The sequence below is a fragment of the Stegostoma tigrinum genome, chromosome 40, assembly GCF_030684315.1.
Source record: "Stegostoma tigrinum isolate sSteTig4 chromosome 40, sSteTig4.hap1, whole genome shotgun sequence".
NCBI classification, from domain to species: domain Eukaryota; kingdom Metazoa; phylum Chordata; class Chondrichthyes; order Orectolobiformes; family Stegostomatidae; genus Stegostoma; species Stegostoma tigrinum.
Genome location: NC_081393.1, coordinates 14,193,683 through 14,219,773, shown reverse-complemented (window position 1 = coordinate 14,219,773; position 26,091 = coordinate 14,193,683). Strand labels below are relative to the sequence as shown.

At 41.8% G+C, this 26,091-nt stretch overlaps 1 protein-coding gene across 7 annotated transcripts in view; it reads left to right on the top strand.

Annotated features, from left to right (window-relative positions):
* The window catches only part of LOC125448142 (methylcytosine dioxygenase TET3-like), a 353,266-nt gene that overhangs the window by 224,899 nt on the left and 102,276 nt on the right, over window positions 1–26,091 (top strand). For all 7 annotated transcript variants that reach the window (XM_048523202.2, XM_059641139.1, XM_048523203.2 and 4 more), the window contains one exon: window positions 8,584–8,674. In XM_048523202.2, the coding sequence (XP_048379159.2) occupies window positions 8,584–8,674 (91 nt within the window). The remainder of the gene's footprint in view (window positions 1–8,583; window positions 8,675–26,091) is intronic.

Here is a 26,091-nt window from a genome sequence, read left to right as displayed (position 1 = left end):
CTTTCGTTTCTGTGTCATTTCCTTTCATAATCTTTCCAAGATTAACACATTCATGAGATACATCTCCTACTTACTTTTCTCAAATCATATAAAATGATGAACACCCCGTTTTATTTTCAGGTTCCCAAGTTTGCTTACAATGGAAATGGCTTTTTCCTTTGCTATAGTCACCATCAATCCTCAAAAAACCTCTTCAATCCTGATCCTTGTAAACTGCCACACCATCTTCTACTTCATTAATCCTCTCAAGTCCTTGAATGTATTTTTGCCTTTCAAATCATTTCTCATTTTCAGCGTCCATCAAAAATTGTCAATCAGATTTTAGCCATAACACAGCTCTAATGAATAATAAATAGTGACCATATCAATGGTGTATCATCCTCAACCTCCATGCTGACTCTGCAGCTTTTCTCAAAGTCATCAAACCAGCCTTGTCCAATGCCTCTCCTGCACCTCTACCTCAAGGGTGATGATCCTCATTTGGCTCCACTGTTACCAATCTCATTGTCATCACAATACCTTGATCAGTAACTTCTCTTCCCCTTTGTAGACTAATCCTTTGGGATTTCACAAGGGATGTATCTTTGACCTCACCTTCATTCATATTTTACCTCTTAGAAATATCATCTTCAGACTTACGGAACAGCTTTATGAATATGGTGATGATACACAACTCTGCCACCTGCTGGAGCATTCCATTACCTCAAAATTCTTAGATGACAGCCAGCATATTGCAGTTAATTGGTGGGAAGCCCAAAACCTCTATCACTGAATCGTATCACATATTAAAATGCCATTAATTCTTTCCACATCCTGTGACATTGACGCTAGCTGAACCACAATGCTCACAATCAATGCATCCAATTCAACCCTAAAGTGTTTGTAAATTTGAACATGGTGGTCCCAAACGTGGTGTAGAGGAGTGGACGTAGTGAAGACTCTGATACATGCAGTCAGCAACACTAAGAGGAAGGGGCAAAATGAGGATCTTAAGGTAGGCAGTCTAACACCGAGCTAGATTAATTGTAGATGACAGGAATTGATTCTTGCTCTGCAACAGAACAAAGAGCAAGTTGTATGGAATCTCTGGTAATCAGTGAAAGTCTTTCCTATCCTTAAGTTTTAATACAGAAGACAAAATCAAAAAGAAAATAATATCATTGAATCAAAACTCAGAAAGATGGCATTCACCAGCCAACACTGACTAATTAGTATAATTGTCCACCTAGGAAATTCGTTGTCACTGGTTATAGGTTCTGTAAGTCCTTTTGTAGCTGATGATCTTGATCCTAGAGTCACATGTTCAACCACATATTTGGCAGGTGTTTCCAGGAGATGGTCTTAGTCTTTAGCCTTGAGATCACTGGCACTCCTTTCTCAGGTTCCCCTTTTGTACTTCCCCTTGCTGATGGGTATTCTTGAAGAATTAGGGCCCTCAAAACAAGAAGTACCTCCAAGTTGGTTTCTTCTGGGTGAGGATCTCTCAGGTATTGATGTTAATATTGCATTTCTTAAAGTAAGCCTTCATGGAGTCTTTGAAGCACTTCCTTGGTCATCTTTTTTGTGTACCTCCCTTGAGATGTGTAAAAAGGATTTGAAAGAAAATTCCAGCAGATCTGGCTGTGGCAGCATCTGTAGAGTAAAATCAGAGATACCATTTCAGGTCCAGTCACTCTTCTTCAGAACATTCAGAACAGAAAAAAGATTTGCTTTGGTAGTCGGAATTCAGGCATCCTAAACTTATGGCCAGCCTAATGAAGTTAATTTCAGATGATCATAGCCTCAATGCTGGTGCTATTGGCTCCTAGAAGAACGCTGACAGTAGCACACCTCTCTTCCCAGCTGATGCAGAGTATCCATGTCAGGCAGCATTGATGGTACTTCTTCAGGCCCTTAACGTGGCATCTATGTGTAGTCCAAGCTTTGGAACCACCATAGAAGAATTAGAAGAATGACTGCCTTATCAACAAGGATTTCGGTAAAAATACGGATGTTGCGGTCATCGAAGTCTCTCATCCTGAGTTGTCGAAGGTGATGCTCATGCGTTGCACCAGTGTTGGTCTTGGGTAAGAGATAGGCCCCAGACATTGGACAAGTTCGATGTTTAGGAAGATTTCTCAGTTGATCTTAATAAAGTTATAGACCACAATGTGGTCTGACAGAGTTTGATAAAGAATTTTGAGTTTTATTTAACTTGAGGCATGATTTCTTAAGTATGCTTCAACGAAGGCGTTAAGATTCTCTTCCGTGAGAGCAGAGATGACGTTGTCATCCACATATTGCAGTTCCATGAGTGATGTCATTATTATTTTCTTCTTGGATTTCAACTGGTTGAGGCTGACAAGTTTTCTGTCCATTCTGGAGTCCGTGACCATGCCACTGGAAAGCTTATGCTTGACAAGATGAAGTATAGTTGCGAAGAAGATGGAGGAGTGGGCGAGAACAATGACACAACCTTCTTTGACTCCTGTCTTGATCTGTAAGAATTCTGTCATATTACCATCAGTGAGTACTGTCAGAATTGCAACTCCAAAGGGATTTTCCTGCTCACATGTGCAGAACAACAGCTGGTTATCACTGACACACTTCGACATGTCAATGAGGTATTGATAAGTAATAAAGAAATGGCAAATGAAATGTTCAAATATTTTGCTTCTGTCGTCACTACACAGGACACAATACATTTGAATTATAGCTCTAAATAAAGAGAGGAACCTTGTAAAATTACAAGAACAAGAGTATGATGTAAACAGAGCTGCGAGCGGACAAGTCTCTTGGCCAGATAGACTTCATCCTATGGTTTTAAAAGAAACTTCTTCATGAGGTAGTGGATGTGTTGTTAATTTTTCAAAATTCCTTATATTCAGGAAAGGTTCTATCTGAGTGAAAAATAGCAAACATAACTCTATTGAAGCAAGGACGAATGCAGAAAACAGGAAATTATTGCCCAGTTAGCTTGACACCTGTTGTAGGCAAGATATTCAAATTGAACACTGAAGAGATTATAGATGCTCAGGAAATCTCAAGGTAATTAGGAAGACTCATCGAGATTTCATCAAGGGAGATCTTTCAAGGCATAACATGCACTTTGGATAAAGGGCAGCCATTTTGTGTAAAATACTTGGAGAAGGCATTAGGTAAGGTCATCGTGGAAATGGAAGCTTAGATTGTAGGGTTAATGTGTTAGCATGGATGGAAAATCAGCTGGCTGGTAAAAAATGGAATATACATAAATAGATTGTCATTTTCAATAACAGTCAAAGCAGACTCATTAACATTAACTCTTCAGACCTGTTGATTCTCTCCAGTAATTTTTTGAAGCAAGTTGTAGACAGGTTGCATAGACAAAAAAAAATGGCAGATGGTGAATAATGTGGGAAAATGTGAAGTTTCCACTTTGGCAGGAAGACTAAAAAAAATGTAGCATTTAAATGGAGGACTACGGAATTCTGAGGAGCAGAAGGTTATAGGTGTTGTGGTGCCTGAATGGCAAAGTGTTAATACGCAGGTACAGCACTTATAATGAAGGATGCCCTTCTTGATTAAGAAATTGAATCAATGTAAGGACGTTATTCTTCAGGTACACAGGACATTGGTGAGACTTCATCTCAAATACTGTGCAAAGATTTGATCTCCATACTTAAGGAAGAATGTAAGTTCAATGGAGGCATTTCCAAGGAAGCTTACTAGTTTAATATCTGGAAAGACTAAGTTGACTTCTGAGTCAACTGAGTTGGATAGGTCGGTCTTGGTTCCACTGGAGTTTATAAAAGTTGAGAGATGACTTAACTGAAATGTGTTAAGATCCTGAATGGTCTTGACAATATGAATGTGGAAAGGATGTTTGCTCTTATGGGTGAGTTCAGAATGGTGAGTTACTATTCTGAAATTGGGGAATGCTCTTTTGGGACAGAAATGGAGTTTTTTTTTCCTCAGAGAGATGTACAACTTTGGAACTCTCTGCCTCACCAATTAATGAATCAAACTGTATATCCTAACTTCAGTTGAAGCAACAGTAGTTGGCATAGTGATTTCTGTCTCTAGTTTTGATTTCCTGACAAGTGCAGAGTAAATTGTTTACTGATATTTTTTCATTATTTTAAAAATACTTGTAACAATCAAACTCGTTTCGCTTCATCAATTCTTGATTCTAAATTTTGACAGTTGAGAAATGGCACTTTGTTTTTTAACTTGTAAATTCGTCAGCAGTGATTCGTTCGACAGGCACCAATATTTGACTCGTCTTCATGTATAAGTCTAGGAATCAATAACATCTGTTCCAATAAGCCATAACAAATATAATAAATTATTAGGAATGAATACCTCATCAGAGACTGATATATAATCCAGCAACCCAGCAATTTCTTTCCCTCAGTGATTTCAACCACAACTCAACTGATCTTATTTTGCTTCCTGAATTCTTTCCTCAGTGAATGTCTCTTTCCATATTAATTCTCATGTTCTGATCACAAATTCAATCTTGCTATCTCACATGGCCCTGCCACTCCCATCATAACTATCTTTATATTACTCACCACCTGTGTTTCCCTTCCCTTGCCCATTCCCTCTTCCTTATGTCTCTTGCCTTGGAAAAATACATCTCACTGTTGTCATTTTGAAATTCCAAATTATAAAGCCTTTGCCAATGATTCTTTGTGACATTTCTGCAGCTACCAATTTACTAAATCATAGTCTATGATCCAATGTAACCTCTCAACAAAGGAGCTGTGCAGCCACTCCAAGAGCCCGCGTGTGCCATTCAGCACGCCAGTGGCACTTCGAGTTTTGGAAGATGTTGTGACACATGCCTTGCAAGTCCTTACAGAAGAAAATAAAATTAGAGGGATTATAGGTGTCAATCTACTTTAATGCCTTTTCCCCAATTAAGAGCAGTGCTCTTTTTCATTATTGTAGTTCCCCTCAGCAGACCCCTCATCTTTATGTGATGAAGTTTAAGTGGCAGAGATTTGAATAGGTTTGGAGGATAATTGCTTTAACTATCATCACAAGATCTGGCCATTACCACAGAAGGGACTATTTGCCAGGATTATATAAAAGGCTGTTAAAATTCAACCATTCCAAGTGGGACTGAAGTCAAGTATAAATGAGAAAATGTAAAGCTGTAACCTTCCTACCCTACAAAACCTCAGTGAGCTAGTTGGGTCAAGCTGAACAAACCAGCTATTTCTTTATCACTCATTGATTTTTTTTTTCATTTTGCAGACTTTTAATAAAAATTATAAATTCACAAACATTTGAGTATGGAGTCTTTGTTCATACTTCCAGACTGCTGCATTAGGCCAGTACAATAGGGCAGAATCTTATTATGGAGATATCAGGGTCTTGTCTGCTGGTTGGAGACTTCGTGTGGTACCTGCACTGTCACTTTTTGGGAAGGCTTGCAGAATCCTGAGTCAGTCAGGCACACCATTGGGCTTTCTCTTTGAATCAAGTCGCTAGGGATAGAGGAGTCACTTGCTACACCCAGAGACCAACAGCTATCATGCTGAACAGTATCACAAGTGGGGTCATGGCTGCTGCAGAGAAAACACTGGAGTTCTAAGATTGCATTATGACACTAGCCACTTTGTTGAAACCATACAAAGAGCACAGTTTTTGTCACATCATTGATGGGAATTACTTTCCTTGGAAAGAGTTCAGAGAAGATCCACTAAATTGATTCTAGTGCTGAATGGACTTAGCACTTAAGTCTCCCATTTAAGAGAGAGATGAGGAGGGATTTCTTTTTTCAAAGAATTGATGACCTTTGGAGTTCTTTAACCCAGTAAACAGGGCAGGCTGGATCAGTTTTTCATTTGCAAGGGTATATTTTCATCTATAAAGCAGTCAGCAAACTGATTAGGCCATGGTCGGACGGGCCATGATCTTACTGACTGATAAACAGGCCCATGAAGCAAGTGGTCTGTTTCTCTTTCTAATTTTTATTTCCTTACATGTGTTTCAAAGAATTGTCGAGGTGTTAGTAGGCTGGATTTTGGCAGAAGTGATGCAGTGATTCAATTAATTTCCATGTTCCACTATCCCATTCTTGTTCAAAGATCAGGACTTAAATCAGCATTGTGATTTCTAAGATTCTAAGTAGACTACAGAAGCTGCGGTGAAATCAACGGTCATTTTTTTGAGAAAGACCCTAACAAGAAAGAGAACTGTGAAAAGAAACTGACAGCTTTAGTTTCTAAATTGAAACTTAGATTTGAAGCCAAAACACCTGGGGAGACAGAAACTGGATGAAACCATACAAAAGGACGCAGAGCTAATGGCTCTCAAATCTCCATTGTGTTTGAAGGAAGGCTCAGGAAATGGAGATGACATTCAGATGCTGAAAGTAGGCAAACATAGAGTTTCTCCAGCTGTTTTTGTTATTTGAAGAGAACGTTGGTGAATCTATGCCATCCTGATTGCAGTAAGCTGGGAATCAGGTTAATTGCAAGGAAGGTAAATTCTTCATGAAGAGCAAAGAGTTTTAAACAACCATGTGACTGAGATCAGAAACATGTATACTGAGTGGAGAATACAAAGTGTGGAGCTGGATGAATACAGCAGGCCAAGCAGCATCTTAGAAGCACAAAAGCTGACGTTTCGAGCCCAGACCCTTCATCAGAAAAGCTGAACTGTTCAGCTAATTTGTAAGATCTGTCTTTGTTGTACTGTCTAATTGTGTGTAACTAACAGTTGAAAAATGACCATAATTTGCCTGTTAATTCGTCTCAAATTTCCGTTGATTGTGAGTTTTAAAGTATGTGCTGATCCAGTATGGTATTTAGAGTATGCTTTGTTTGATCTTTCAATGTCAAAATTCTTTGTTTTCATCTTTGTTGGTTCATTTGTTCAGTAAATAACTGGGATTATCGATTTTCTTCTTTAAAATGTGACTGGTTTTGTTCAAAACTGGTGACAAAGTTTGAGGCTTGACAGGATGGATGATTATATGCTTAGATAAAGATGCATCAATGATGATGGTTACTTCTTGAAATTGCATTTCTGGTGGATAAGATGTAACTTCTGTAACAAATCCAGGAATAAAATCAAATACAAAAATCAAACAAATCACATGATGCAGTCATGAGAACTCTCTGATCACTATGATTGTGTGCATAACATCTCTATACGAAGACCAAATCTCAAATTTGCAGTATGTGTGTTAACACTTCTCGACCTCCTGTTATATTTTCCATAATGAATTATTGGATTTGTGATTTTAAATATAACTGTGTCAAGTACCAATGGAATCATTGAGTGTAGTTCAACATTCTTCTTTTTTCATTTCCCAACATTCATTGGGAAAATGTCCTGGCACATAATCTAGTTACTGGTTGCATGAAGTATTATTCCACTATGGGTCGCATAACACAATATGTACTAATCTTCATTAGAGTTTAAACAGTGATGATCTATGATTTGATTTAATAAAGAAACACTGTAGCACAGCATCAAGTAGACAGAGTTCCCTGGACAGTCCTATATTTGATCCATTGCATAACCATGCTTGAGAAAAATCCTGGATCAGTTTCAACCAGGAGCAAGAAAACCGCAGAATTCTAACTTGTTGAGATAATAGTAAAGTTCATAGCCAGTCACATTGGGGATGGTCAAAGAAACTGGGTAATTCACGAATGATAATACCACTGAATGTCTGAGACAATGGTTTGACCTTTCCCTGTTGGAGAATGTGATTGCTGGGCCGTTGTGCAGTACGATTGTTATTTGCCACTGAGCAGCCCAAGCTTGCACACTGCCGATGTCTTGCTGAATTTGAACATGGACTGCTTCAGAGGAGTGCTGATTATTGTGCAATTATCACTTCTGATATTATGATGGAGGGAAGGTGATACATATAGCAGTTGAAGACTAAAAAAGACATTAAAGATTTAAGGGCTTAAAGGCATCATTCTGAGGAATTTCTATCCTTAATGACCTGGGGCTGATTTCACTGAAACCAGCCACTCCCACACAAGGGTCTAGGCCCGAAACGTCAGCTTTTTGTGCTCCTGAGATGCTGCTGGGCCTGCTGTGTTCATCCAGCCTCACATTTTATTAACTCCCACACTGAGGGATGGATTTAATGCTTTATGTACCAAATGTGTGTAGCTCAAGAGTAAGCAAGCTCCTCCGCTTCTCCTCAATCCACCTTCTATCTGCCTCCCCCTCTCCCTATTTATTATAGAACCCCCTTCCCCTCCCCCATTCCTGAAGAAGGGCCTAGGCCCGAAACGTCAGCCCTCCTGCTCCTCTGAAGCTGCTTGGCCTGCTGTGTTCATCCAGCTCTACACCTTAGTATCTCAGATTCTCCAGCATCTACAATTCCTACTATCTCGCAAGCTCCTAAATGTGACTTTTTTTCTCGTGATAAGTATTCCAGAACTTGGTGATGATCTCAGCTTAAGTCATTCTATCAGGCTGTTAAATGGGATTTAAATTTCAAGACTCAGAAATGCAGTACAACTAAAAGTCTAAACATTTATAGGTGTAATCTGATGGGGGCTCTTACTTCCATAATCTCCATACTTTGACACATGGAAATGAAAGTAGTTAAATAATGTAATTTTCTTTTTGTAATTGCAGAACAAATCATTGAAAAAGATGAAGGTCCTTACTACACACATCTTGGTTCTGGACCTACTGTGGCAGCAATTCGAGAACTAATGGAGGAAAGGTACGTTACTGACAAATTTCTATTCTTTTTGAAATGGAAACAGGCAACATGATGAAAAATTAGATGGGGAAACAACGCTCATGGATAACTAGGAAGTGCACATCATATTAAAGAATCATTCAGAAGTCAGTGTGATCAGACAGTGCAAATCTGAGGCAGTGTTAGATGCATTGCAGTGCATGTGTACAAATATGTGTTGTGTGGAAAATAAGGTTGGTGAGCTTCAAATGCATTACCATGTGGGTATGAAATACCAAATGAAATGGTTGCAATAAGAGGACTGGCTCAAAGAACGGTAGGATAAGAGATGAGTAGGCCGGTATTATTCGTCAAAACAAAACTGGTATTATTCTGGAGATAGATACATCATTCAAGTTAAAAGACTTGAGAAATTTTTTGAGCATTAAGGGATACAGGTACTACGTCCCAAGTAGCTGTATAGTTTAGACTTCCAGGCTACTGAATAGCGGAATGGAGGGAGAGGTATAAATCTGCATGTAGCTTGCAGAATAATGTAAGAAATTCACAGCTTTGGTAATCAGGGATTCATTTAACAAGTATGGTCACAGCATAGTGACAAAGTGCTGTCATGTGCTGAAATGTGGATAAGAACCTTCTTGATTGTTGAGGAAGGTGGCAGTTCTAACTCTTATTCTGATGACATGAAATGAGGAAAGTGAGACGTTTCACTGAGAAAACATTGATCATAGTATTATCAAGATATAGGAAATTTATTTACAAAGACAAAGGACAGTCAATTGTAGAAATACTGAACTAGATGAGGCTAATTCCTTTGAAAAGGATCTGACCAATAGAGACAAACCAAAAATTGCTATTTTATTCATGTATAGAGTTAACATATTACCATGAGGGAAGATGGAAGGACATCCAAAACTACAGTGTCCTAGATGACTAGAAACATTGTAGTCCAAATTAAATATACAAAGGATGTTTATGATCATTTCACAGTTCGTAATACAGTCCAGAAGTGAGCTGATTATAGAAAGTGGTGGGGAGACCAAAAAGCATGAAAAAAGAGTGCATTAAAAAAACTTAGTGGGATCACATAAATGGGAATCCAAAACTCGTATGCAACTATAAATTGGAAAAATGCGATCAAAGGAAGGTTCAGGACAATTGGAGGCCAAAAGGAGACATTTCTGTGGGTAAACTGTATGGTTGAGTTACTAAATGAATACTTTGCGGTCGCTCTTCACCAGAGAAGAGAAAAAGATTGTGACAAGGTAGTATTACGGAAGGACCCAGGAATAATATTGGATAGATAAAACCTGATAAAGTTGAGGTTCTTAAAGAGTTACAGTTTTTGGGAAGCATTCTCTGAGCAAAAGTGTTGAAATTACAGAAGCTTTCCAATGCTCCTTAGACATGGCAAATTTGTCAGAGGACTGGAAGATGACAAATGTTGTATCCCTGGTTGTAAAATGGAGAGAGGGATAAACCTGACAGCTGAAGGATAATTGGTTGAACATTGTGGTAGAAAGCTTTCAGAGGAAATAATCCAAGACAAAACTAATTAGCATTGAGAAAATTATGTGCTAATAAATGAAAGTCAGTATTGATTCATTAAAGACCAAAGATGCTGGACTAAACTTGAATAAGTTATATACTGAAACAGGGGAATGCATTGATGAAGGTAGCAACATTTATTTTAAATGTCTAGTGACTTTAATAGTTGCTTGACAAAGTACCACATAATTACCTGTTAAAATCCACGGGATTGAAAGAATTGTCGTGGTATGAATACAGAATTGACTAAGGGACAGAAAGCAGGCAACAAGAAACAACTGTTTTGTTTTTAGAGAGGAGGGAAGTAGGTTTCTTGGGGTTGGTATTTCGTCCACTGGTCTTTAAGGTATGTATTAAGATTTTGACTTGGGTTCAAAGGGAAAAATGTTACAAATGATACAATACTCAAAAAGGACCTAATGGATTAGCCTTAAAAGGACAATTACAGATTTGTAAAACAGTCAGGTGTGATCCAGCGCTAAGATATTTGAAATTATTCACTTGTCTGGAGAAAATGAGGAGAGGCAATAATAAGCTATTTTAAAGGAGGTGAAGGAACAATGGATTTAGCAAACATAGTTCATAGTTTAAGAACCAGTTAAGACAATTTTGAAAAAATAGTGTTTTTGGCATCATGAATCATGAAAGCAAGAAAATGGTAAAAAACTTTTTGGAAACACTTTTTACCCTAAACTTAGGGTTGTTTAGTGGGAGCACTGAACTTCAGCAAGAATGCCGTGCATTGGTGAGCTGTAGAAGAGGTTTAGTAGAATAATAACAGAAATAAGCAACCTCAATTCACTCAAGAAGACTGAAGAGGAAATCTGCAAGGGGAAGGGGGAATGGGATGCTGCAAGCATGGGAGGGGGCAACAGGGGCTGGGGGGAAAGGGTTGCTGCAAAGTGAGAGTGGATGGATTCAGTGTGGGGAAATAGAGACAGAGACTGCAAAGGGGTTTTAGAGAGATGGATGATACAAAATGAAGAAAATAGCTTTAAACTGGCAGAAGGAAACATTCAGCAAAGTAACAGCCAGGAAAACTTTAACTCATTGAAGTAATCAATTCCTTGCAAATGAATGTGCAATCTCTGGCTTAAAGCTGCATGAATGAGGAGTTACAGTAGGTGCCAAATATACATGTTGCAAAAGTATGGAACACTATGTCAGTTGTTAAATTTAATTCTGAGATTGAAATGTGTTATTTGGTAACTGCCTGGTTAAAGTCTTCCAGTTTTGTGCACATATTCACTGTGTCCTCACTCAGTCTGCAGAAAGCAGGACTGGGGTGATAGCTTTTTGTGTGTATTTGTGTCAGTTATCTTGAAAAGAAAACTTGTGGTGTTAACTTTGCCCAAGATTAAACAAAAGTTAAGCATTGTGGTGTCTAGGAAATCCATATTTGCATTTTGTGTTGTGGCTTTAAGTTTAATGGAAGGATGATGTGTGTTGAGGGTATTGTTGAAGTCTTCTAATGATGCATTGGTATGAGAAGAAACACCTCATTTGTTAAATATGGAAGGCATTGTTTTCATAAGTGTATCGTCAAATAAATGAGTTAGCGAGCTTGAAAAAGGAGTCCCTGAAAAACAAATTATAGGCTCCTGAAACCAAAACAGCAGTTGAGAAAATCTCAAAAACGCACTTCGAAAAATAAATTCTGAGCCCTTAGTAGAGGTATTCAAAATTAACAATGATTTTCTCAAAATAGACAAGGAGAAACTGCTTCCAGTGCAGACTCTCAAAAAGCTAAGGATGCAAATTGAAGGTGATGGCCAAAAGAACCAGTTGAATTATGTAGTTGAGTTCAATTTGGATTATTAAATAAATTTGGAACAAATAGCTGGCATCAGTTATAGTACCTAAGAAAATACCTGATGGTTTAAAAACATATCAGGCAGGATTTATTCACAACCCAAGGTTTCCTGCTCTGCCCCCTCCAGAGTTAACAGAGGTCACAGCCCTGCTGATGCCAGCTGGCCTGCAACCATTAATACTCAGGGGGGCATTAATTGGTGAAGAATGAGACTTTCACCCCCATCCCGTTTATTCATTGGCTGCTCTGAAATGGGCAGTAGTGCTGGATTCAGTTGATGATCACCTAATTTATATACACCCAGTTACTTGTCAGGATTGCATTCCAGGCAACCTACATTTGTTGGAAACGCTAACAGCCAGTTATCTTAATCCCCTGTTCAGAAGCATATCAAGCATCCATTCAGATAATGGTGTGCTTTACCGCTGGGTACAATGACTTTTACTGTGGGTCACAGGAAGAAATAATAACAGCAGAAATTATTGGTGTTCTTATAGTCTTCAATGTAGAAGAATGTCCCAAGGTGCAGCACAGATAAAGGACATCAATTTGAGCTTAAAAACAGATCAAGCAAAAGAAAGAAATTTCACAAGGTGTAGAAAAATGATTGGTCAAAGATTTAGGTTCTGTGGAAGATCTTAAAATCAAAATTGGTGGTGTAATGGACAGTGAAGATGGTATTTTTAAGAGTATAATGGGATGTTGCTCAGTGGCCAAGGAATAGCAGATAGAGTTTAATTCAGATTAGTGCAAGGTGTTGCATTCTGGAAAAACAAACCAAGGCAGAATTTAAACAGTTAATGGTAGGGCCCTGGGGAGTGTTGTCGAAGCTCAAGGGGTGCAGGTACATAGTTCCTTGAAAGTGGCGTCAAAGGTAGACAGGGTGGTGAAGAAGCCGTTTGGCATGCTTGCCTTCATCAATCACAGCATTGAAGTACAGGAGTTGGGACATCAACATCATGTTTTGACTGTACAAGACACTGGTACAGCCATATTTTAAGTACAGCACACACTTCTGGTCGCTCTGATGTGGGAACAATGTTGTTAAACTGGAAAGGGTACAAAAAAAATTTTCAAGGATGTTACCAAGACTGGATGTTTTGAATCTAAGGAGAGGCTGGATAGGCTTGGGAAGTCTTTCCCTGAAGTGTAGGAGGCTAAGGGGTGACTTAATAGAGGTTTATAAAATCATAATGGACATAGATAAGCTAAATAGTGAAGATCTTTACCCCAGGGTAGAGGAGTCCAAAATTTGAGGGGAAAGGTTTAAAATGGAGTGAGGGGCAACTTTTTCACGTAGTGGTTGATGTGTATATGGAACGAGCTGCCAGAGGAAATGGTAGAGGCAGTTAGGATTACAACATTTAAAAGACATTTGGACAGGTACATAGATAGGAAAGGTTTAGAGGAATTTTGGCCAAATGCAGAGAAATGTGACTAGTTCAGTTTAGGAAGCTTGGCCAACATGGACAAATTGGGTTAAAGGCCCTGTTTCACTGCTGTATACCTCTCTGACTGTATTAAAGGAGGAGGCAGGATTAGAGGGAATTTAGATGCAAGCCCAATTGCACCAAACACTGGGTCAAAGAAGGCAAATATACAAAAGAAGGCATAAAGAAACTAACATCTCTAAAACACCTTGACTATAGTCTTATGTTAACTCATGGTCAATGAGATACCGCTTCATATTTAGTATAAAAAGCTCAGCTTAGAGGTCATTATGAAGACAACACTGACAGTCATGGCTTGGTTCAGTTTTAAACTGATTGATAATTTGATTTAGCTATAGCTTCCGTACCTTCGAAAGTCATGACAGAAGAGAATGATGGCAGTCATGAGAGGACCAAAAGAATTACAGTCATTTCTTTTGACATGTAAACTGAATGTGAATAAATATCAAAGAAGGGAAGGTGGAGTGCGACTAAGAGATTTTGAGAACATTGCATAGAAATAATTCTGAACTCAGATATGTTGAAGATATCTAGGTGCCATCAGAATCAAAGTTTTTAAGTAATAAATGGAATGGAGTCTGATATATTTGGTGAGTAAAGTCTTGATTTGGTTACAGGTCAAACAGAGTTGTACCATGCAAGAGGTTCTTTTCAAAGACCATTAAAAGCTATGACAGATTATTGCATATCTAACATAAAAGTGATTGCTGTTTAAAGTTGCAACTTATTTCTGGTATGAATTCAGGCTCTACCTTTAAAGATTGATGTAGTCTCTTCCCAATTAATTTTGATTTCATATCAGATGGAGTCAATCAGACCAAAAGGGCATTAGTATGATAGGAACAGAAACAGAAGTTGCTGGAAATGCTCAACAGGTCCAGCAGCATCTATGAAGAAAAAAATTAGAGTTAACCTTTTGGGTCTGGTGACCCTTCCTCAGAACTCTGAGGAAGGGCTGAAGGAAGGCTCACTGGACCCGAAAAATTAACTCCAACCCGAAACGTTAACTCTGATTTTTTCTTCACAGGTGCTGCAAGACCTGCTGACCATTTCCAGCAACTTCTGTTTCTGTCCCTGATTTACAGCATCCACAGTTCTCTCACTTTTCATTAATATGCTAGCAATTCTCCCAAGAAGCCATGATGAGCATGAAAACTTTAGGCATTATGATCGCGACATTTTCTTAACATTCTGTTGAGAGATGTATTTGCACACTTCTGAAGCAGGTGAGACATGAACCCACACCTCCTGGCTCAGAGATAGGGATACCACTTCTGTGCCACAAGAGGTTTCACATCATGAACTATCTTTGTAAATTTTGTATCAGGAAGTGCTCTCACAAACAAATGAATGCTTTTTTTTTCTCCATCACCGGAACAACAATGGTATTTGTTTTTATCTCCTGTTTTCCAATTGATTAATAATATGAAAAGCCCACTAAGTTTGATGGAAACCACCAGAGATGAGGAAAAGTTAAGGAGAGTGGGAAGGGGCAAAATCAAAATCACTTCTCTGTGAAGTTATCGAGGGTAATTGTGGGCTCCGTGTACTCCCTATTTAAGGGTACCTGGGCATGAACATAGCTGCGGAACAGAGTCAGACAGTTGGCAGCTATGGCCCCCTCCATAGCCTGTTGCCTGGACCCATCATGATTGAGATACCTTGTAATCAACTTGTTCGGAGATATTATGACGCCTCTGGAGTAGATGGGGCTTGCACAAATGCCTCCTGGCCTAGACGAAGACACACTGCCTCACAGCAGCCTCCCACATGACAATTTAAATTAGTTGTGTTTTCTAAATAAGAGTTTGGAAAACTTAATGTCTCTTTGCTAGTTTTCATGATTGCAGATATCATGCTCATGCATAAGGCTTTAACTTCATTGAGTTGTTCTGTCTTAGACATTTCCTTAGCAAACTGTTCAGAGGTGTTATTACAGTATCTGGAGCAGGTGGGATTTTAATCCAGGCCTTCTGAGTTAGAGGTGGAGACACTGCCGCTGCACCAAAAGAGCCCTTTACATCATCATCATCTATCTCAGCTCTGTCATATTTACAATTCCATGGCCCCAGGGTTGATACCATGATGCACTGGGATCTGGAAGGAACCAAGTCTGACATCCCACAGGAAACCACAAGTGACTTCTACACATCTGTCAGAGCCTGGAGCTCAATCACCTCACTACTGTTTTATTTCCCAGATTTACTTTTAAATCAACCTGTTCAGAGATGTTATCGTGACGAGAGAAGGTTGTACTGGAACGCAGGTCTCCTGGCTCAGAGGTAGAGACATTGCTAATGCACCACAACATCCCTTCACATCATGATTTACTTTTTATTTATAGATATTTTAATCACCCTGGTCTGGCAAGTTATGCTGCTCCTTTGGAGGAATTATAATTTAAAAACATGGGCCTTCACATCATGATCTATTCTTTTGTATCTCCAGAAGCACCCTTACACATTACTGAATGTTGATGCTTCTCCATCGTCAAATCACTCATGATCTTTTTTTTCATCTGTTAACCACTGACAATTGAACAATATACATGCAAAGCCTGTTAAGGGTAATGCAAACCATCAAAGGTGAGGGAGAGGTAGGGCAAGGGGGAGAGGCCACATCATGATCTAGAAAAATAGGGAAAATTGATATCCACTGTGCTCATTTGTCTGGTGCAACAAAGACAGAGGGACCACTCTCTCCGTGACACCCTTGTCTGCTCCACACTCCCCTCCAGCCCCACCACACCCGGCAGTAAGAGGATTCCACTCAATATGAACATGCATTTGATTGACTGTGAAATGCATCAGGAAGGCTTGAATTAGGATTTCTATTTTACTAAATATTGCTGTCAACCCACGAGAAGTGGAAATGTTCATTTTGCTCCCCTGGCTGATTAGAAAGTGTCTCAATTGCTTTTCTCTCCTTGAACGCAGCAGGCCAGGCGGCATTTTAGGAGCAGGAAAGCTTAAGTTTTGGGCCGAGACACTTCATCAGATATGGGGGAGGGGAAGAGGGTTCTGAAATAATTAGGGAAAGGAGTGGAGGCGGATCGTAGATGCTGTAGGAGAAGATAGGTGGAGAGGAGACAGACAAGTTAAAGAGGCGGGGATGGAGCTAGTAAAGTTGAGTGTAGGTGGGGAGGTAGGGAGGAGATAGGTCAGTCCAGGGAGGATGGATAAGGTCAAGGGGGCGGGATGAGGTTAGTAGGTAGGAGATTGGGCTGTGGCTTGAGGTCGGAGGAGGGGATAGGTGAGAGGAATAACAGGTTAGGGAGGCGGGGACAAGCTGGGCTGGTTTTGGGATGCGGTAGGGGGAGGGGAGATTTTGAAGATTGTGAAATCTACATTGGTACGATTGGGCTGCAGTGTTCCCAAGTGGAATATGAGTTGCTGTTCCTGCAACCTTTGGGTGGCATTTTTGTGGCACTGCAGGAGGCCCAGGATGGATATGCCATCTGAGGAATGGGAGGGGGAGTTGAAATGGTTCGTGACTGGGAAGTGCAGTTGTTTATTGCGAACCGAGCGTAGGTATTCTGCAAAGCGGTCCCCAAGCCTCCACTTTGTTTCCCCGATGTGGAGGAAGCCAAAATGGGTACAGCAAATGCAGTATACCACATTAGCAACGTGAGCATGTGCTTAATGTGGAAAGTCATTTTGGGACCTGGGATGAGGGTGAGGGAGGAGGTGTGGGACAGAGGTAGCACTTCCTGCGGTTGCAGGGAAAAGTGCCGGGTGTGGTGGGGCTGGAGGGGAGTGTGGAGCAGACAAGGGTGTCACTGAGAGAGTGGTCCCTCTGGAAAGCAGACAAGGGTGGGGAGGGAAAACTGTCTTTGGTGGTGACGGATTGCAGATGGCGGAAGTGTCGGAGGATGATGCGTTGGATCCGGAGGTTGGTGGGCTGGTATGTGAGGATGAGGGGGATTCTTTTTTGGTTGTTATTGCGGGGACAGGGTGTGGGGGATGAGTTGTGGGAGACACAGTCGAGGGCGTTCTCAACCACTGCGGGGGTGGGGGGGGGGGGGGGGGGGGAGTGGAGTTGAGTTGAGTCTGCGGTCGTTGAAAAACGAGGAGATCTGGGATGTACAGGAGTGGAATGCCTCATCCTGGGAGCAGATGCAGCAGAGGCAAAGGAATTGGGAATAGGGGATAGCATTTTTGCAGGAAGGTGGGTGGGAGGTGATACATTCTCAGTAGCTGTGGGAGGCGGTGGGCTTTGATGGATATCAGTTTCTAGGTAGTTGCCAGAGATGGAAACAGTGGTCCAGGAAGGAGAGAGAGGTACTAGAGATGGTCGAGGTGAACTTGAGGTTGGGATGGAAGGTGTTGGTGAAATGGATGAACTGTTCGAGCTCCTCTTGGGAGCAAGAGGCGGTGCCGATACAGTCATCAATGTACCGGAGGAAGAGGTGGGGTTTAGGGCCAGTGTAGGTACAAAGAGGGATTGTTCCACGTAACCTACAACGAGGCAGGCTTAGCTTGGGCCCCATCTGGTACCCATGGCCACCCTCTTTGTCTGTACGGAAGTGGGAGGAATTGAAAGAGAAGTTGTTGAGGGTGACGATGAGTTTGGCGAAGCGGATAAAGGTGTCAGTGGAAGGGGACTTGTCAGGCCTGCGGGACAGGAAGAAGTGGAGGGCCTTTCGGCCATCTGCGTGGGTAATGCAGGTGTAGACGGACTGGACGTCCATAGTGAAAATGAGATGTTGGGGACCAGGGAATTGGAAGTTCTGGAGGAGGTGGAGGTCATGGGTGGTGTCACGGATTTAGGTAGGTCGGGAGTTCCTGGACCAAGGGGGAGAAAATGGAGTCAAGATAGGTGGAAATAAGTTTTCTGGGGCAGGAGCAGGTGGAGACAATGGGTTGACCAGGGCAATCAGGTTTGTGGATTTTGGTAAGGAGATAGAAGCGGGTGGTGCGGGGTTGGGGAACAATGAGGTTGGAGGCTGTGGGTGGGAGGTCACCTGAGGTGATGAGGTTGTGGATGGTTTGGGAGATGATGGTTCAGTGCTCGGGGGTGGGGTCATGATCCAGGGAATGGTAGGAGGATGTGTTGGAGAGTTGGTGTCTGGCCTCAGCAATGTAGAGGTCAGTGCGCCATACTACAACTGTGCCTCCCTTGTCCATGGGTTTTGTGGTGCGGTTGGGATTGGAGCGGAGGGCTGCACGTTCTGCGGGGGAGAGGTTGGAGTGGGTGAGAAGAGTGGAGAGGTTGAGGCGATTGATGTCTCGACGGCAGTTGGTGATGAAGAGGTCAAGGGAGAGTAGGAGGCCTTGGGGTGGTGTCCAGGAGGAGGGCTTGTGTTGGAAGCGAGAGAAGGGGTCAGTAGAGGTAGGGTTAGGTTCACAGTTAAAGAAGTAAGCGTGGAGGCGAAGACGGCAGAAAAACTGCTCAATGCCCAAACATGACCGGTATTTGTTGATTTGCGGGTGGAGGGGGACAAAGGTGAGCCCTTTTCTGAGGACAGACCATTCGTTCACAGTAAGGGGGAAGTCTGTGGGGGGTTGGTGAAGACTCGGCAGGGCTCTATGTTGCCGTCTCCTCTGGAGTTGCTGGCTGTGAAGGTTGTGGGCGGAGTGATGTCAGTGTCGGCTGTGGGCGGAGTTGTATTGGCGTCACCTGTGGCCGGGGTTGCGTCGGTGTTGGCTGGGGGCGGAGTTCCATTGGCGGTCGATGGAGTTGCGTCTGCATCCATGATGGGCGGAGCGGCATCGGCGGTGGGCGGAGTGGAGTAGGCATCAGCAGCAGGGGTGACGGTAGTGTCTGTGGGTTGGTCTTGGCTTCAGCAGCAATGGCGTACGCTGTCCTGGAAGTGGTGTGTCTGGCGGTGGCGGATGTGACATCATCTGTGGGTTCTCCAATAGTGGCCTCATGGCCAATGGCGGTGGGTACATTGTGGGGAAGGTCCTGGGTACGGCTGGGGATTTGGGAGGTGGAGGATTGCCGTTTTGGGTGGCAGGCACCAGTCGGCTTACTGTACTTATGGTTTTTAGTGTCCAATAAAGCTGAGTAGAATTATGAGTTCGGGCTGTGGATCCTACAAAGACTAAAAAACAGGAGAGGTCCTTTTCAGGTCTGGGAGAGGGAGGCTCTGAGCTGGGGTAGGCTTGATTGCAGTGCCTGGAGATGTCAGCGCATTGCTGCGAGTGTGTGTTTTAGGACTCGCAGGGAGAAACACTTCTGAAGGGTCTCAATGTACCCACCGCCATTGGCCATGCTTTTCTCTCCTTATATCCTTTGTTGCCACTCCAATCTACTGTCGGACTTATCAGTAGGTCATTGCTGCCAAACAAGCCAACTGGTACCCATTTTGTTTGCAAGGTCAAACTGCCTTTGGAGAGATGACAACAACTGTCAGCTTGGCCAAACTGTATTAATGAAGCGCAGGACTTCCAATTCAGATATATCATAGTTTCAGGTGCAAAAGCTGCAATATGTCAACATTCTGCTCAATTTTCTTTGTTCAATGCATCTAGTTGGCATTCAGACCTGAGTTATGATTACAGTTTACAGAAGACTTGTCTCTATTTGGATGTTAGGTTTACTTGTATTTGTGATGAAATTCTGCATTTTGCAAATTCTTACAAAGAAATCTACTTTAGGCTTGGATTGCTGCTTCAGATTGAGGAAAATAAATTGTTTGAGTAAAATCAATGACTGATCAAAGGTTGTTGAGCTTTACTATCATTATTTGTAATTGATTGGTAGTATAGAATTTAAGTACTGCGAAAAAGGATACAGAGTTCAAGATTTTTATATTGCACATCAGGTTTGGGATGCAGCAAACCAAACTTAGAAAGGGAATATCAATTTGTGCAGACTGAGTGGAGGATGTTATGGGTTGGATCATGATTGGCATGGAGATACAATAGGAATTGTTAACTCTCAATCTTAACAGATTAAATCTGCCTTGTTGAAGTTTAAACCATTACTTTGAACCTCCAACTTGATGAGTTGAATGGCCTCCTCCTATGTCTCATGGTCTCACCCAGACCCCTACATCACTGACCTTTGTCCTGTGATCTCCTGATCCTGGGGTTCTGGAGGTGCTCTTCCAGCAGAAGCCATGGCCTTTCTCCACATAATTGCTGAGTGCAAGAGCTGCCAGCCTCTGGATTGCTCTACTGCCTCTGGGGAGCTAATTCCAATCACATGTCCATTCCAACACCTTGTTGGTATGTTGTTTAGCAGACATTACCTATAAGGGCAGCACAGATCTCTCTCTGGACTCTGGTTGCCATGTGAGATACCCTGCACTTTAAAGGCTTCCACTTAAAGCACCCATTCTCAGAAGGGAAGGGGGAAGAGGAGCACAGCAGTAGTCATAGGGGACTCCATAGTTAGGGGGACAGATAGGAGGTTCTGTGGGGACGAGACAGATTCACGGTTGGTGTGTTGCCTCCCAGGTGCCAGGGTTCGTGATGTCTCTGATCATGTTTTTGGGATCCTTAAGGTGGAGGGGGAGCAGCCCCAAGTCTTGGTCCACATTGGCACCAACGACATAGGTAGGAAGAGAGATGGGGATTTAAGGCAGAAATTCAGGGAGCTAGGATGGAAGCTGAGAGCTAGAACGGACAGAGTTGTCTCTGGTTTGTTGCCCGTGCCATGTGCTAGTGAGGTGAGGAATAGGGAGAGAGAGGAGTTGAACATGTGGCTACAGGGATGGTGCACGAGGGAGGGTTTTGGATTCTTGGATAATTGGGGCTCTTTCTGGGGTAGGTGGGACCTCTACAAGCAAGATGGTCTTCACCTGAACCAGAGGGGTACCGATATCCTGGGGGGGGGGGGGAAATTTGCTAAGGCTATTCGGGTGGGTTTAAACAAATTCAGCAGGGGGATGGGCACCAAAATTGTAGTTCGACTATAGAAAAGGTTGAGAGTAGGGTGGTCCGAAATAAAGTTTCAGGGAAGCAAGATGGCACCGGCAAGCAAGAAGTTGGTTTGAAGTGTGTCTACTTCAATGCCAGGAGCGTCCGGAATAAGGTGGGTGAACTTGCAGCATGGGTTGGTACCTGGGACTTCGATGTTGTGGCCATTTCGGAGACATGGATAGAGCAGGGACAGGAATGGTTGTTGCAGGTTCTGGAATTTAGATGTTTCAGTAAGAACAGAGAAGATGGTAAAAGGGGCGGAGGTGTGGCATTGTCGGTCAAGGACGGGATTACAGTTGCAGAAAGGATGTTTGGGGACTCATCAACTGAGGTAATATCAGCTGAGGTTAGAAAGAGGAAAGGAGAGGTCACCCTGTTGGGAGTTTTCTATAGGCCTCCGAATAGTTCCAGAGATGTAGAGGAAAGGATAGCAAAGATGATTCTCGATCGGAGTGAGAGAGACAGGGTTGTTGTCATGGGGGACTTCAACTTTCCAAATATTAACTGGGAATACTATAGTTCAAGTACTATAGATGGGTCAGTTTTTGTCCAGTGTGTGCAGGAGGGCTTCCTGACACTGTATGTATGTAGATAGGCCAACAAGGGGCAAAGCCACATTAGATTTGGGACTGGGTAATGAGCTTGGCCAGGTGTTAGATTTGGAAGTAGGTGAGCACTTTGGTGATAGCGATCACAATTCTGTTATGTTTACTTTAGTGATGGAAAGGTATAGGTGTATACCACTGGGCAAGAATTATAGCTGGGGGAAAGGCAATTATGATGAGATTAGGCAAGATTTTGGGAGCATAGGATGGGGAAGGAAACTGCAGGGGATGGGCACATTAGAAATGTGGAGCTTATTCAAGGAAAAGCTCCTCTGTGTCCTAGACAAGTATGTACCTGTCAGGCAGGGAGGAAGCTGTAGAGCGCGGGAGCCGTGGTTTATGAAGGAGGTGGAATCTCTGGTTAAGAGGAAGATAAAGGCTTATGTTAGGATGAGATGTGAAGGCTCAGTTACGGCACTTGAGGGCTACGAGGTAGCCAGGAAAGACCTAAAGAGAGAGCTCAGAAGAGTCAGGAGGAGACATGAGAAGTTGTTGGCGGATAGGATCAGGGTAAACCCTAAGGCTTTCTATAGGTATTTAAGGAATAAAAGAATGACAAAAGTAAGATTAGGCCCATTCAAGGATAGTAGTGGTAAGTTGTGTGTGGAGTCAGATGAGATAGGGGAAGCGCTAAATGAATATTTTTCAACAGTATTCACTCTAGAAAATGACAATGTTGTCGAGGAGAATACTGAGATACAGGCTACTAGACTAGGTGGGATTGAGGCTCACAAGGAAGAGGTATTAGAAATCCTTCAGAAGGTGAAGATAGATAAGTCCCCTGGGCCGGATGGGATTTATCCTAGGATCCTCTGGGAAACCAGGGAGGAGATTGCCGAGCCTTTGGCATTGATCTTTAACTCGTCATTGTCTACAGGAATAGTGCCAGATGACTGGAGGATAGCAAATGTGGTTCGCCTGTTCAAGAAGGGGAGTAGAGACAGCCCTGGTAATTATAGACCAGTGAGCCTTACCTCAGTTGTTGGTAAAGTGTTGGAAAAGGTTATAAGGGATAGGATTTATAATCATCTAGAAAAGAATAAATTGATTAGGGATAGTCAGCACGGTTTTGTGAAGGGAAGGTCGTGCCTCACAAACCTTATTGAGTTCTTTAAGAAGGTGACCAAACAGGTAGATGAGAGTAAACCAGTTGATGTGGTGTATATGGATTTCAGCAAGGCGTTCGATAAGGTTCCCCACAGTAGGCTATTGTACAAAATGCGGAAGAATGGAATTGTGGGAGACATAGCAGTTTGGATTGGAAATTGGCTTGCTGAAAGAAGACAGAGGGTGGTAGTTGATGGGAAATGTTCATCCTGGAGACCAGTTACTAGTGGTGTACCGCAAGGGTTGGTGTTGGGTCCACTGGTGTTTGTCATTTTTATAAATGACCTGGATGAGGGCGTAGAAGGATGGGTTAGTAAATTTGCAGACGACACTAAGGTTGTGGATAGTGACAAAGGATGCTGTAGGTTGCAGAGAGACATAGATAAGCTGCAGAGCTGGGCTGAGATGTGGCAAATGGAGTTTAATGCAGACAATGTGAGGTGATGCACTTTGGTAGGAGTAACCAGAAGGCAAAGTACAGGGCTAATGGTAAGATTCTTGGTAGTGTAGATGAGCAGAGAGATCTCGGTGTCCATGTACACAGATCCTTGAAAGTTGCCACCCAGGTTGACAGGGCTGTTAAGAAGGCATACAGTGTTTTAGTTTTTATTAATAGAGGGATCGAGTTCCGGAACCAAGAGGCTATGGTCAAGCTGTACAAAACTCTGGTGCGGCCGCACTTGGTGTATTGCGTACAGTTCTGGTCACCGCATTATTAGAAGGATGTGGAAGCTTTGGAAAGAGTGCAGAGGAGATTTACTAGGATGTTGCCTGGTAAGGAGGGAAGGTCTTACGAGGAAAGGCTGAGGGACTTGAGGCTGTTTTCATGAGAGAGAAGAAGGTTGAGAGGTGACTTAATTGAAACATATAAAATAATCAGAGGGTTAGAGAGGGTCGATAGGGAGAGCCTTTTTCCTAGGATGGTGACGGCGAGCAGGAGGGGACATAGCTTTAAATTGAGGGGCGAAAGATATAGGACAGATGTCAGAGGTAGTTTCTTTACTCAGAGAGTAGTAAGGGAATGGAATGCTTTGCCTGCAACGGTGGTAGATTCACCAACTTTAGGTACATTTAAGTCGTCATTGGACAAGCATATGGACGTACATGGAATAGTGTAGGTTAGTTGGGCTTGAGATCGGTATGACAGGTCGGCACAACATCGAGGGTCGAAGGGCCTGTACTGTGCTGTAATGTTCTATGTTTTATGTTCTAAAAGACAAAATAAACATTGGCAAACAATTTTCCAAACCCTTTCAAGAATATAAGCTATTCAAAATGAAATTCTCAGAAACTAAAATCAACAATATGAAAATATTAAGATATAATTTTCAAAATAGAAACTGTTCAAAACATTCAACCTCATTATGCTCATGACTGAAGTCTGCTGTTTTGTGGCATCACATCAAGTGTGTGCATTTGCCACCAGACCACCTTTTTTACATGCATCGCAGCTGAACATCTGTGTACCGTTCAATATACTTCACTGGATAAATCATTTCAATTAAAATGACAGCAAATTCAGTCGGATTAAGGGAAGCCCCATTAAGTCCATATTTGCACTGGAAACAGCACCTAGAAAAACCAACAAAAGTAAGCTTCAAAAGGAGAGAAATTGCTTTCCAGTTGAGGTTGGAAACATTTCCAACTCTGTTCTCTTTCCCTTTGTAGATTGCTTTCACCTGTTCTGAAGCCTTTCAGACACCACAACCTTTTCTTATGACAGCTGTCCCGTTTGAACTCTTAGAATTCAACCGGCATACAGATTAAAATGCAGAAATAACTTTTCACATGACTGACACTTTCACATCCTGTTAAAAAAGCTTTTGTGAGCCGGTTTTAACAAGTACATGAGAACTGTTAATTTTTCCTCATTGCATGCTGTGTTTCACTGATTATATTTTATGTCCCCTCAGTTTTCAAAAACATTTATACATTTTTCATAAAGTCAGAACGTTCTGTGAAATCTGCAACAATGGCTTTGCTACCATAAGTGACAGTTCCAAACCTATGTTAAAAATTTGTCCTTGCAAATTTTAACCCCTTGTGAGATACAAGCATTCTGTCTCCACTTTCACCATCTTTTATCCAAAAGATAAGCAATACAACATACTCTGAGGTGCTATTGTTTAACCATTTATTTGCAAATACACAAGAGGAATCCAGGGTGACACAATTTATGATTTATTTTGTTTTACTTGAAAGAAAAATATCCACAACAACATAGCTCTAAATTTTATATTTTGTTTTGCTCAACATCTGGATTTGATGAATGTCAATAGTTTTTCAAAACCTATTGTTAGATTTTTGGGTCTTAGGTTATGATCACCGCAAGGCATGTTGTCGGACTGCATCTCAAGTTATTTTGGGGTTTCTAGTTTGCAATTAATTCCATAGGACAAATTGGAATAATTTCAGTATTCCTAAAATTCACTTTTGCAGTCGGACAAGAATATAACTAAATTTGTACAGCACCAAAAAAATGAACATACACAATGGTCATTGTGCAGCTACTTTTCACAAACTCTTGACAAATCATTATGCCAACTCCATACAACAGAGTGTCATCGAATGCGTGCAGTGTGCCATAACTTGGTGTTGGTGGGGCTGATGAGAAACTATTGTTGTTAGAATGAACTGCTTGAATTATGTAGGCATTCACTTTGTTGATCCTGCTCCACCATTCACACAAATCATTGATCATCAGGGAACCTCTTTTTCCCATGGTCCTCACATCCCTTGATATCACTGGCATCCACAAATGTTCTGGTTTCTGACTTGAATATGCTCAATGACCCAACTTTCACAGCCTTCTGAAGTACAGATTTCCAAACATTCACCATTTTGGGAGTGAAGAAATTTTTGTTCATCTAAGTTTCAGTTGGCCTGCTCCTTATTCTGAGACTGTCACCTGACTCTTGACTCACCAACCAAAAGAAATATCCTATCCACACTGCCCCTGTCAGAGTTTTGTACGTTTCAGTTTTCAATCCATAACAGACAGTATTTTATCTGCAATTCTGCTTGTTCAGATTTTGTTAACAAA